Genomic DNA, 13284 nt, shown 5'->3' on the forward strand with positions numbered 1-13284 from the left:
AATGCAATTTTGAAAGGACTCGGAGAGGGATAAATTCAGTTGATAAAAATGCAATTTTGAAAGGACTCGGAGAGGGATAAATTCAGTTAATAATCTTGTGTTTAAATGAGCTTAGAATGTCTGCCACATTTGTCAGCCCCTGTACAAACACCCCAAGACGGCAGGCTAGTGAAATTTTAATATGGCTAGAATCTGGAGATGTTCAAAACAAAATCCTCTCTCTAAAAATAGGGTGCTTAGCAGAAGTCATAGGTGGTTGGTTTAGATTGATTGACAAAAGGTCTAGGTTTTGCTGTGCTGCTGTTCTCACTGAGGCTTCATAAATATGTAATGTCCTGCACTTAACTAACACAAAATTGTGTGTAAACAGTTTGGTTGTTCGCAGGCTAGTTAAGGCAAAGGTTTTAGCATTATTAGTTCATAATTGTATAAATGTCCTGACTGCACGTTTGTATTATACTCTAGTTGTTTGCACAATCCAATTATTAAGATACAACTTGAGCAGACAAGTCAGCCAGGCAGCCGCCGCGGCAGAGCTCGGGCTACCAGCTCTGTGAGCCGAGGGACCAGCTCTGATGGAGGCGGGTGGCCTGCTCCGGCAGGGAAGGTGCCAGGTAGGAGTGACGCTGCCGGCCCGTGGGTGCCTGGGCTACCGGCTCTGTGAGCCGAGGGAATGGCCCCGCTCGCCGTTCTGCTGTCGGGCCGGTGGGCTGAGGAGCTTGCGGCCGAGCGCCTCCGGCAGAGCTGAGAGCGTGCCGGGGCGCTTCGCCCGGCCCTCGGAGCAGGTAGCCAAGTGCTCGGTGCTTCCTTCTCTCCCTCCCGTACCGCCAGCGGCTCGGCTGCCCTCCGCCGGGGCTGGCCCCTGGGTGCCTCGCAGCCGGTGTGACATGGGCTCCACACGTACCCTCGCTGTGCCCTGCGGGGCCGGACCACGCTGTGGGCTACCGGTTGCCCACGAGGGCGGCCCCTTCCTCGCTCAGAGGGGCAGGCTGCCCTGCTGCATCCCCTCCCTCAGGCCTGGCCGCAGCCGCCCCTGCCCACAGGCCGGGGAGGGAGCCCAGCGCCCCCCCGGGGCTCCGGAGGCACTTTTGGGGCCCGGCTGCCGCCCGCTCGGCAGGGCCGGGAGGTGCGGGGGGCTCCTGGGGGTGCGCCCCGCTTCCCTCGGGCGGGCACGCCGGGCTGCAGCGCCGCGCTCCGGCCGCCAGGGGGCAGCGGCGAGCGGGCGCAGGGCGGAGCGGCGCGGCCTGCAGGACTGCCGGCCCATAGCGGCTTCCGGCGGGGGGGGGGGGGGGCCGCGCTCGGGGCCGTGGGGAGCGGCGGGGCAGCGCCGCTGCGCCGGGAGGTGCCGGTGGGCGCAGGACTCTGCGTCCTCCGCGCTTCGGGCGGGCGCCTGCGGTACCGGCCGCCGCCGCCTGTGGTACCGTTCGCTGCGTTGGTGGCTGCCGGCGGTGCGGCTGCTGTCGATACTCGGAACAAACACGTTTAGATCCAAAATCTAATAAACTTGTAATAATGTTTACTGGATTATAAATATATTGATAAGGAATCACGGCAGCCCAGAGCGACAGAAGGCGATGGCGAGGCCTGTGAGGAGTGCTCAGGGTGCCAGACTGACCTGACACTCGAGTAACCCCACTGGGTGCGCTGTGAAAGAGGGGGGAAGAAACCAGCTGCCTGGATTTATTTATTTTATTTATTAAAAAAAAGGAGAAATGAAGAAAACCAGGCTGGCTGAGGACCTGCGCTGTCTCCCTTTTTTCCTCCTTTGTAAAACCAAACTGGTGACTGCCCGTGCACCATCGGAGGCCTTGCCTTGCTGGTGGGGGTCAGTGCGCTGCCTTAGCGTGCCTCCCCCCTCGGGAGAGGTGTAGCCTTGGGGGCTGCTCTGGCCTCCTCTTCCCATCTCTCCAATGTGCAATATCTTATGAAAGGGCAACTTGGCCTCCCTGGGAGGGAGATGCCACTGCTTTTTGTCACAGCCTCAGCTCAGCTCCCACCAGGGCTGCCAGGACCAAGGGCAACTGGTTTTAGGTCTTTCCTAAGGGCCTTCTCACCACCCTGAGATGGGCTGGGGACGTGGAGATGGGCTGGGCTGTGGCTGTGCAGGGGCCTTTCCACCACCCTGAGATGGGCTGGAGATGGAGAGATGGACTCGATGTGGAGGCAGGCTGTAATCTTAGCAATAGATTGGAATCCAGTAAGAACTAGAGCCTTTGTCGGCATAAAATATTGCTGAGACTGGAGAAAGTTGCTTAGTGGCTGACTGTTGCCGCCCTCTGTTCTGCTGGTATCAGGAAGATTGTTCGGCATGATGTCTGTTGTTACTCCAAAGCCACACCATGCCAGAAATCATTTACAAATTAAAGGACCTGAGCCTGATGGACAGAACTGAGCTGAGTAAGGCATGTTGATGCTTGTCTGTCTGTGTGACTTTGCCGTGTTTCTGGATAAGACTGAAAGTCACAGAGAAATAGTTTTGATACATGGCAGCCTTTATCCTGTGGCTTTTAATGTGTGCATTGTAACTAGGTGCTGCAAAAAGCAGGAGCAAAATGACATTTTGTAGCTGGTTATATACAGGTGCAGCCTGTGTTTATCTGCCCTCATCTGCTGATTCCTTCTTAGTACCTGGAATCCCCAGAAGAGGGAACTGACTGGCCAGTGGTCAGTGCAAGAGATCAATTCTTTTCTGTCTCCTTCCAAATCTTTCTTTCTCACAGCTCTGCAGCAACTGGCCAGAAACCTGCTTTCATACCCCACATGGAGACCGAGTTTCAGATGTTGTCTTAGATCAGTTTCTCCCCTCTGTTTGTTGTAGGGTCGAATGTTTTGCCTGCCTGTGTCATGGCCAGTTTCTTAAAGCAGGAGAGACATACATCCCCCAGGATCTCTGTGGGTGTGACCGCCCTACTCTGCTAACCAGTAGATAACTGAGAGGCCGCTGAGGGTTTATTATGTGTCAATAAAGAGTTTAGATTAATGGATTACCAAGCAAATGCTATGTGAAGTCTTTATAAAGCTCCAGCTTTGCATTGGGAGCATAGAATTCTGCTGGGCAGCCTGAGTGCTAAGAAGAAGAAAGTCTGAGAGACCAGAGACAGACAAAGACCCAAACTAGAGAAACTAAAATAACTCAGCTTAGGAAAGGCTGTACCTTGCAGCCACTATGAAAGGCTTTCTTTGCTTTACAGTTCTTGCAGTCCTTTTACTGGTACATGGCTCCCAGGCAGTCTACGTTCAGGTGAGTTTTCTGCTTTTTAATTTATTGGAATTACAAGTTCGATAAAATACTGATACCTGAAGTGTTGTGGCTGCAACAGGAATCTTGAACTAAACTAACAGACCTGAACTTTTGCTTTGCTCTGGCTTGATAACCAACTTCATCTCCCTATGGTTCAGTTTTCTTTCTGTAAAATGCTTCAGGTATTGCTAATGTGCTGCTGCAGTTTAATTAACTTCACCACCCCAATCACTGCTCTGAAATCCCTTGCTGACTGAGGCATTGTGTTTCCAGGGTTTTCTCTTGCACATAACCCCATGCGCTGTGAAGCTGCAAGAACTGAGGACACCTCTAACTTCATAGAATGATGTAAACCAGGTGTGACGAAAGAGAAATTGTCTCGCCTGCTTCTAGGCAGAAAGTTCTTTATGAAAATGATCTCCAAGGTTGTTTGATGGAGCCCACACACATATCACATATTAAAAAAAAAAAAAAAAAAAGCTAAAGAAATGCTTAGCTGGATCCACTGAAATACTAATAGGCAAACAAGCTATTAGAGGAGGCTGTATCAAATTTTCTAAAACAGCACCTATTTTTTAGGTATTACATGCAACATGGAAGCAGTTAAGAAGGTACTTCAGTGCCTCTGTACTTGGAAGTGTGTTGGATCTGGCTGCAGTCATCCTTAGAAACAGTTTGGGAGATTTCAGTTTGGTTGCAATGCAAAAAAAAACTTCCTCAGAGTACCAAGAGAATGAATATTTTTTAAACAATTATTGACTCTCTTTATATATGTGCAGTAGGTTTCCAGGGATAAGGTATTATCTTTGTGCTTTGAAATATACTTTTTCTCCTGTAGATGTCAGAGATATCCAGAGATAGCAGGTTTAAGCTGTGCCTTTCTTCCAAACAATTTTTTAATGCTTAGAGACTCCAGGGGAACAGATAGATAGCTTCCTACTTAATGGAAAAAGTCACAGTTTTCCACTTGGAAGCATAAAAAAATAACGATATGAGAATAGCTGTTTCTAGGTCGGGTGTAGAAAATACAGCTCTGGGGTTTTAGCTCCTCTTTATAGTTTGAATGTTATTAAATTAATCATTACATCTGTATTCCCCCACCCCCCCAATATATGTGCAATGTACTCTGCCTGTGTGTTGCACTCTTTTCACTTGGACTACTTGAGAACCCTAAGGTCTGACTCTGTGCACACAACTGGGTTATAAAATCACAGAACCATTCAGGTTGGAAAAGACCTTTAAGCTCACCAAGTCCACCCGTTACCCCAGCACTGCCAAGCCCACCTCCAAACCATGTCCCTGAGCGCCGCATCCATGTGGTTTTTAGACACCTCCAGGGATGGTGACTCCACCACCAACCTCCCTGGGCAGCCTGCGCCGGGGCTTCACCACCCGTTTGGTGAAGACATTTTCCCTAACATAAAATCTAAACCCCGCTTGGTGCAACTTGAGGCTGAGCTGGCTGTTCAGTGAGCCAGCGGTGTGGCCAAGGAGGCCAGCAGCACCCTGGCTTGTACCTGAAGCAGTGTGGCCAGCAGGACCAGGGCAGTGACCGTCTCCCTGTACTGGGCAGTGGTGAGGCTGCACCTCAGACCCTGGGTTCAGTTTGTTACGTTCTTGTTTTCTGAAATTCTTCCCAAGATATCCCTTCCCTCTCCCATAATATTTCAGAAGTCTTTCATTTAACAAAACGTTTTGCGAAGCAGAAGTGAAATTCATGTGAACTTCATATTGTGTTTTTGAAGACTGAGTACTGCTGTCTTGAACTTGCCATCGCAGATCTTGAATGAATATGATGGAAATTGGAGGAAGGTGGTTTATTAGGTGTGGAGTAAAACCAGAAAAACTATGGAGATGGATTGTTCTGGCCTGCACTATTTCTGTGATAAAAATCTCTTAGTTTAGTAACACAGCCTGCACTTTCACCTCGAGGGAAGATGCTGCTCAGATTGAGCTCTCTGTGATACATCTTATCTGAGGTGGTGGTGGGGGTGTTTAATTTTTTTGCTGTTCCTTTGTTGCTTTTTGTCACCAAGACATATGCATTTCGGGGTTTGTTCCTACTTTCTGATTTCTCTGAAACTGTACCTGTGGAAATCCATCCTTTTTTAGTTGTCTGTTTATGCTTTGAGATCTGTGACTGACAGCTGCATTTATACAGGAAAAGTTCCTTTGTCATAGACAATCATAACTGATAAATTACCCTGACTAAAATCATATACTGATTGCACATAGAAAAGATTTTGACTTTAAGTAAATGTGTGTCCAGAGTTTATCTGGTTGGGGTCTTTTTAATTCTTTAGCACCAAAATTCTGTGATTCTGTAAAAAACAAAAACAAAAACCAAAAAAACCCCACAGAAAACAAACAACAACAACAAAAAAAAAACAACAAACCACCCAACGAACCAAAGCAAACTGCCCTCCCTTGCCACCTCACGCTATTTAACACTGGGATCATGAGACTGTGAAACAAGTGGCAATATTTGGTCTCATGCTGTATCAGTCACTTTATTTCTTTGAAGGAGTGGGTGTTCTCAGCACCTGTTGGTCGTTAAACCAGGTTAAATCACATGCTAAAGATGCTGGTCATTAAACCAGGTTAAAACACGTGCTAAAGATCAATTTGAAAATGTTTATTTCTCTTCTGGGCCAAACTCTGATTATCAGCAGACGTTCACAGGCTTTCTGTGCCTAGCTTAGCAGTTGCAACACCTGCAATTTAAGTTTACAACCTCCACAGCGACTCACTTGAAGCTGAGGGAATGACCATGAACTGATGCGCAGGGTCTAGCAATCGGAAAACGTGGAGTAATACTTCCCAGGATACTATCGCAGCCTCCTGAAGCTTTTGGTATCGGCTTTGAGTCAGAAGTGTCATGTTTATGCTGCTAATAACCTGTGTTCCACTGATGTGTGGACGAGTTTAATGTAAAGGAAATTAATCCAGTGCCTTGGGGTGAGGATTTCAGCTCTCAGGCACCGTGCGGGGTGAGGGAAGAGCCCCTTTGGCGTGGTTAGAGCTGCCAACGCTTGAAGTTCTCCACTGCTGTGTTAGAAGAAAGGGTGAACAAAATAAATTCCCATTTACCCCGTTCAACTCGTTATTTTGTAAGTCTCTGCTACCTATTACCCACCCAGTCATCTCTTTTCTAGGCTGAAGATTCCCAGCCTGTATCTTTTGACTCTGGATTTTATGGTGCTGTGTCACGGGAGCGAGAAATGCACTAATCCTGCCTCTGCCCCCTGGGACACAGTGAAGCCCTGATGGGCCAGCTGGGTCTCACAGCTGCTCTGGAAGGTCTTTGCCTGGAAGAGCTGCTCCTTTTGCCTTCAGCCAGCACCGATTTTTATCTAGGCTTTGTTTCAAAAACTGTCTTTTCCATATAGTATAGTTTTTAGGAGAGCTTATGGTTGGAATGGCTTTGCCTAAGGACTGGCTTCCTGACACATTTTTTTTTTTTTTCTGGTTTTTCCTACATAGGATGGAGACTTGAAATTCTCCCTTGAGTCTGTGAAGAAGCTAAAGGAGCTGATGGATGAGACCAGACGCGCCAATCCTCGCATGGCGGTTTCAAAGACTAGCTATTCTCCATGTGATGAAAAAGATCTCCCTGAGGAGTTCCAACCTGTGTGCAAAAGAGAAGATGCATCCATGGTTTTTGAGAGGCTGAGTATGTAGCTCCTGTTGCATAGTTGCCATTTTTATTGCACTTTTCAACCTTAAACATCCCAATAGCAGCAGGCAAAGAAATGTAATTACTGTTCTGTGGCTTCTAAAGCAGCTGAGAGAGTCCATGCTGCCTTTCTGCTAGCCCTCCTACAAGGGCTGGAGTACACCAGCTGTGAGCACCCTGCAGGAGCATCCCTGCTGTGCCCAGCTTAGTTGTAGCCTGTACAGACCAGGCTGTTGTAGCCGTGAAAACGCTTCCTCCTAGTGGTTGCACGCTAGCTTACGTGACTTCAAGTGAGAAACCCCGTGATCTTCGGCTTACAGAAAAAGCAGGGCTGTATCGCTCGGTTCTAGCTAATTGCAAGTTGTGAGCAGGTCTAATTGCTTCCTCTAATCGGTGTAGAAAAAAGGGGGTTTTCCAGGTAGCCTAGAAGAGGTGTGTGAGATGTAAATGAGGTGAGTCAGCCTTCGGTGTGGTCTGTCTTCAACGTACACATACTGATTCTTGAACTGGCTGCTAGTGTCTCCTTTTTTATTTTAATATGTCGCATTTATCTACTGTCCAACACAGTGGATACTTTAGGAAGAAATACTACCAGTATAATGAATGTTGTGGTCCTCCTACAAGCCACATTCCCCCCACCCCCCTTCCCACAAGATGTCCTGTTCTCTTACCTCCCCGGTTCCCATTGCTTCCCCAATGAATTCAGGTTTGATTTCATTCATTAAGCCCATTGTTTTCAAGGACTGTTTTACTTCTACCAGTAATAACTTCAAGGAACATTAAAGCTCATAAAGCAGTAATGGAAAGGGGTCTCCAGATCCCTTCATGTGTGGCCTTGCTCTCCAAGAAATTCTCTTGCCATCTCATTGAAACCCTCTTTTTTTTTTTTTTTTTTTTTTCTAACAGACCTGGCTGTCCGAGATGCTGATTTGTGTGAAATCTGCGCCAATGCTGCCTGTGCAGGTTGCTTTTGAATAAAGTTTAAACAATCCAAAGAAGAAAGCATTGAGCTAGGAAGTCTGTGCATTCATATTGCAAAAATCACATACTTTCCCAAATAGATATTTGGCCTCCATCTCCACTGCAGTCAGCCCGGAGCTGCTAGCTCAGGGAGAGATCCCGGGGTAGCCCTGAAGTAGCCACCTCAGGTGCCACCAGCAGTGCAGTTCTGGCAATCAGGAGCCTCTAAAAGCTCATCTGCCAGGTTTCAGTTCTGCCCGAGTTGTGTCACACGGGAACGAAAATATCCTGGGCACAATTTAATTTTCCACAATCACATCTAGATTGGAACGTGATGGGTGAAACTGAGCAGCCTCCTGCAGCCTTTATAATATTAAATCTGCCTGTAATTTGGCCTCCCCGACATAAACCGCCCAGCAGCACTGGGTTATCGGCTTTTCCAGCCCATGCTCTCCAGCGTGTTGGAATACTTACCTCTCTACCTGCAGGTCTGCACGTGAGATGCGTGTGTTTGTAACAGGACTGCAGCGAGTAACTTAGGGCAAGTTATTGGTGTTTAGCAACACTTTCATAGCCAGAAAATTCTTATTCTGTTACTTGTACTGATTGTTGCCAATTTAGGGAATGGACACAGAGGAGCACAGGAATGCTTACTACGTAGTTGTATGGAAGCTCCTTTGTGTTGGCAGATATTAATGTTCATTAAGCTTTGTTTAGGAGAAAGGGAAGTCCAAACCACAATGCTGGAATCACTTTGAAATTAAAACATTACTTTATGTATTTATTTATTGGTGTCAAGATTGTGAAGAAAGGATCTGCCCATGTTTATATGCTATATATGAAATAAAAGCTAGTAATGATTTGGGGGTTATTGGTTTATGTTTTTGCTGGGGTTTGGGGCGGGCATTCTTTTGCGATAGCCTGCTTGCCTACTTGGTTTTCTCCTGTATAAGGTCTTTCACGTCTGGGTCTTCACTGGAATAAAAGGTATCTTGTTAATATTGTCCTGAACTTAAAACCATTTGTGGTCCTTATATGGATCATAGTAGTATAAGACTACATCATAGCTTTTAAATTATTTCCTTTTACTTTTAACTGTTGAATTATTATCTCCATTTTGTATATATGGGGCCCTCAACTCAGCAACTGAGTTCTCAAAAGACCATCAATGCTATAAAGTTCAGCACTTATCCCAGGATCTAGGTGCCTAAATCCAGAACTGATGTTAAAAACCAAAAACAACAACAACAAAATTAGGTGTATAAATTCCTGTTTCATTTGACAGAAAAGTTATATGGGTGTAGAATAGAATTCCTTACATCCAGTGTGTTGACTGCTCCAGGACAAAAAGCATCCAGCAGCAAATGCCAAAGAGAGCCGCACACTAAGGCTCTTCCTGCTGCCTTGAAATCGGCACCTCTGGGAAATGGGATTTCCTCACTCAAAACCCCACCTGGGCTTATTTTAACCCTAAAGTTCTTTCTCTGCATACAGAAATGCGGCTTATTATTTTCTCTTAAAGCTAACTTGAGACATTATCAAGCCTTAGCACAAGCAGCTTGGAGGGGCTCACACGGAGAGGACAGGTTATGCATTTTGCAAAGAAAACTCGGTGGCAACGTGACAAAAGCCAAAGTCTCCCTGCTGATACACTGCCAGCGTTCATGTGCGATGAGGGGGCTGGCCTGGAGCCCCCCGTGTGTGTTCTTCTGCAAATCCCCTGCCCTTTGGTCTGCAGAGCTCTGCTGTCGGCAGGAGTGCCGCAGACCAATGTGGGTAGAGCATCATCCTGATGCACAGAAAAACAGGGTTCAAAGAGGGTATCAGACCTCTGGTTTGCACTTGCTGGATGAGGTTTCTAGTAATTGGGGATTTTACAGCGGGAGGGTTGTGGCCCTGGGTAGAAAAGCAGCAAACCGAGCAAGCCAAGAGCCCACAGGCGGGAGCAGCGTTCCAGTCCGTAGCAGGCTGCGGAAAACCCATGAGAGAAACCGCATTTTGAGGACGGCGTTTCCCCACGGGTGGGAACTGGAACGGTGGGCACGGCGTGCTCAGAGCAGAACTGGGCTTCCTTGGGCTGGGCCACCACCAGCTGGGCCACCAGCCATTTGGCAGCGGCACCACAGTCTGTGGGGAGCATCCTGCGGGCTCCGTGGGTGCGCAGCGACCCCGAGCTGACCTGCTGCGGCTCTGCTAAGAGACCTACTAGCCACCGGGGGGGTCTGTGTATTAACCAGTGGGGGGGTGTTGCTTTAATGGAGGAGATTTTTTTGTTTTAAGAAGTAACCCCCATGGCAAATGTTAAAAGTGCTTCTCCGCGCAGGAAAGCTGCGATCTATTCCTCTGGACTCAGCAGCATCACCTCCAAGGCCGGCATACTAAATGAGAGGGAGAAGGAAAAACAGATTTCAAAGAAATATCCTCTAGTTTTCATTGCCTTTATTGACAGAGATAAGACAAATTCTTCAGCTAATCACAGCCTTTTCCTCAGCAGCGGTGAACTGCTGGCTCAGCTCGGTTATCTCACCTAATTGCACCTTTCAAGGGGAGAGGGGAGCGCCATCCTAAATTGTAACCTTCAGGCGAATGTCAGGTACCCTGAGACAAACAACCTATTTTCAGTCTGTTTTTCCTCCCACAGCCTCGCCTCAAGGTGTGTTCAAGGGCAAGCAGACGGGGGCTGTTGGCTGACGCGTGTGTGCGCAGCCCTGCCGATGCCCAGCCCGCGGGTGTCTGCAAACACTCCGCTTCCCCGGGCAGCTCCACCGCTCATCCCGAGCCCGACGGACCCTCGGGAACATCCTCAGCAGCAGGAGGGGCTGGCCAGGAGCGCGACCTTGCACCCGTGCCTGGGTGAAAGCACAGAGGCAGCCCAGGGACCAGGCTGGCAGCTCTGTCCATGGGCTTTGAACGTGATTGCTTGGGCTGAAGCCTGGGAAAATAACAAGCGTTAAGCAAACGTTTTATTTAAGTTTATTCTAATTTTAAATTTATTCTCATTTTTAAGTTTATTCTCATTTAAGTTTAGTCTAATTTTGTTGGTCCACATAAATGCTAAACAAATGATTAATTCTGCTTTGGAAAACCATGTTTCGAGGTAAGGGTGTAACGCAACTGCAGCATAAACACACTGACGCCACTTGGGAAAGGTCAGGCAATTACACACTAATTGTCTTTGTTCTTCTCCATTTTCATTTACAATTATCAAGGGACAGAAATGTAAATTTTAGAGCATGAGTGTCTGAGGAGCTTTGTGATCCAGGACCCTGACACTGCAAGGGATTTAAAAAAAACCACCCCCACCCCCCTTGTGTTCTATTTATATGAGAAGTAGAACCACATGTTGTAGAGACTGATGCTGTGAACTGGTTCCGTTATCCTCACCCATACTAAAGAAATAAATAGACTTGTAACAGCAACAGCCACAACAGAGCCCTACACGCCCTTTCAAGGATCGTTGCCATAACCTCATACCAATGTGAAATGTGAGACCTACAACAGAACGAACACAGAAGAATTAAAAATACTCAGTAAGTATTATTAAAAAATACTCAGGTAATGAGTAAGGGAAGCTGTCCCTGGTTAAGGAGTGTCAGATGAATTCAAGACCAGAGTCGGGACTGTTTTCAAATGCTGTCCAGCTTTTTTCCTTCCATAACTGAGTTGAGCGGATCCCCTTCAATGCAAGTTTATTACACAAATTCAGCCTTGAGTTTTAGTACTTTCTCCCCCCCTAATTTAATAGCTCTTGACTTTCAGAAAATATTGTAGTGGGCACTTCCATGCAAGTGTCCCACAAAGATAGAGAGTCACGAGGCAGGGCTGAGGTCAGCCTGGAAGGTCAATGTGCAGGTCAGGTTCAGGTCCAATGATGGTCACCAGGAGCTGCTCCATGACTGCCAGGCAGGTCCCTAATGAAAAGACAGGTCCAAAGTCAGCCTTGGAAATCAGATCGTGGGCTGAGGTCCCTTGGAATGGGTTTTGTGGCCACAGGTGTGGCTGTGCTGGAAACAAAGATCAGGCAGGGAGCCATGGACATGGATGGAGACCCCATGAAACTGGTCAGCACCGTTAAAGCCTGCAGGTGCCCTCAGGGCCCTGCTACTGTCTTGATCTAAAAGGCTCTTCAACCTTTTCACAGATTCCGGAGGCTGAGCGCTCTCCCACTCGCAGGGGAGAAACAGCTCTTCAACTTCTTCTCACCCTTCCATAGTTCAAGCATACCTGATTTTTTCGTACAAAAAAGGTCAGCATTGCAAAAAAAATGATTCGAAAGCCCGTTCCTCACCAAGGGCATCATGCAGCCATTTCTCATACAAATGGCATCATGCAGCTGCTTCTCGTCACATTAAGAAATACTTTAATGCACAAATTACACTTTTTATTCTAATAACAGCACCTGGAGAATGTGACGCCTCAGAGCCACAGTGGAGGGACAGGCTTGGATTACAAGAAATCTCAAGAAAATTCACTCAGCCTTTTGCTTTTGCTCCTCAAATGACTGGAACCTCTTCATAGTCAAGGGCACGCAACGCTACGTTGTGAGCTGGAGAGCTTGTTAATCACCAGTTCTAACATCTCAGATAGCTTGAGGAGGTTCATAACAGTCTTCACCTGCTTGACCAGCTCCTGTATCGAGCATCCATTATGCCACGTGCCTTCCGACCGTTTCCTTCTCAGAAGGTACCTTGTGCTCATCCTCCAGTTATTTATTTGTTGAAGAGCTCGCAAGGGAGATCCGGGACCTGAAGCCAGCCCTGCCTGCTACGGGGAGTCAGAAGCATCTCTACGTTGTCCGTTTTTTCTCATAAAGTCCCATGTTTTCCTAAGAAACAAGTTAGATGGAGCTTTATAACACATCATTCTCCGGGAGAAGTCGAGAATTCCACTTGCTATCATTTACTGCCTGCGTGTTTCCTTCCTTTCCTGCCTCCTATTTACAATGTCATAAAAGCTACTGGGTTATGATACCAAAAAATTGTCTTGTCTCATTCATTGAGTTTTCTTCTGCATGAATGATAGACTAATGTTCTTCTGAAGATAAAAATAATGATTTACCTTGTCATGACACACGGTATCTTTTCTTTCCAATTGCTTCTGCCTTTCATTCAACTGAGAGAAGTTTCTGGAGTGTTTCTGGCTCCAGTTAGCACTTCTGACACTGAGCCTCACAGGTGAAGCTGAGGTTCACCATATCCTTTCCACGGCATCGTAAATGCTTCACATCATTTTGGGTAGTCATCCAGGATTGGAGTTATGGAACTATGTTCAGTGCTGAAAGGACCCGCCGTCCAAATACATCTAGGAGCTAAAAATGGGGAACCAGTGAATTGGGAAGAGGACTTTTATGTGGATCATCTTCTGAGCTGCCTGCCTTCACTGAGCAGCCTCTGAAGGCGGCGAGGGG

At 47.2% G+C, this 13284-nt stretch overlaps 1 protein-coding gene across 1 annotated transcript; it reads left to right on the forward strand.

Moving 5' to 3' along the window:
- The first annotated feature begins 1363 nt into the window (after positions 1-1363).
- On the forward strand, positions 1364-8735 carry GUCA2A (guanylate cyclase activator 2A). The gene is made up of 3 exons (XM_037379272.1): positions 1364-3241; positions 6725-6914; positions 7824-8735. The coding sequence occupies exons 1-3, from the start codon at positions 3167-3169 to the stop codon at positions 7889-7891; spliced, it is 333 nt and encodes a 110-aa protein (XP_037235169.1). The 5' UTR covers positions 1364-3166; the 3' UTR covers positions 7892-8735.
- Positions 8736-13284: the final 4549 nt, after the last annotated feature.

This window comes from Falco rusticolus, chromosome 3 (genome assembly GCF_015220075.1).
Source record: "Falco rusticolus isolate bFalRus1 chromosome 3, bFalRus1.pri, whole genome shotgun sequence".
Taxonomy (NCBI): domain Eukaryota; kingdom Metazoa; phylum Chordata; class Aves; order Falconiformes; family Falconidae; genus Falco; species Falco rusticolus.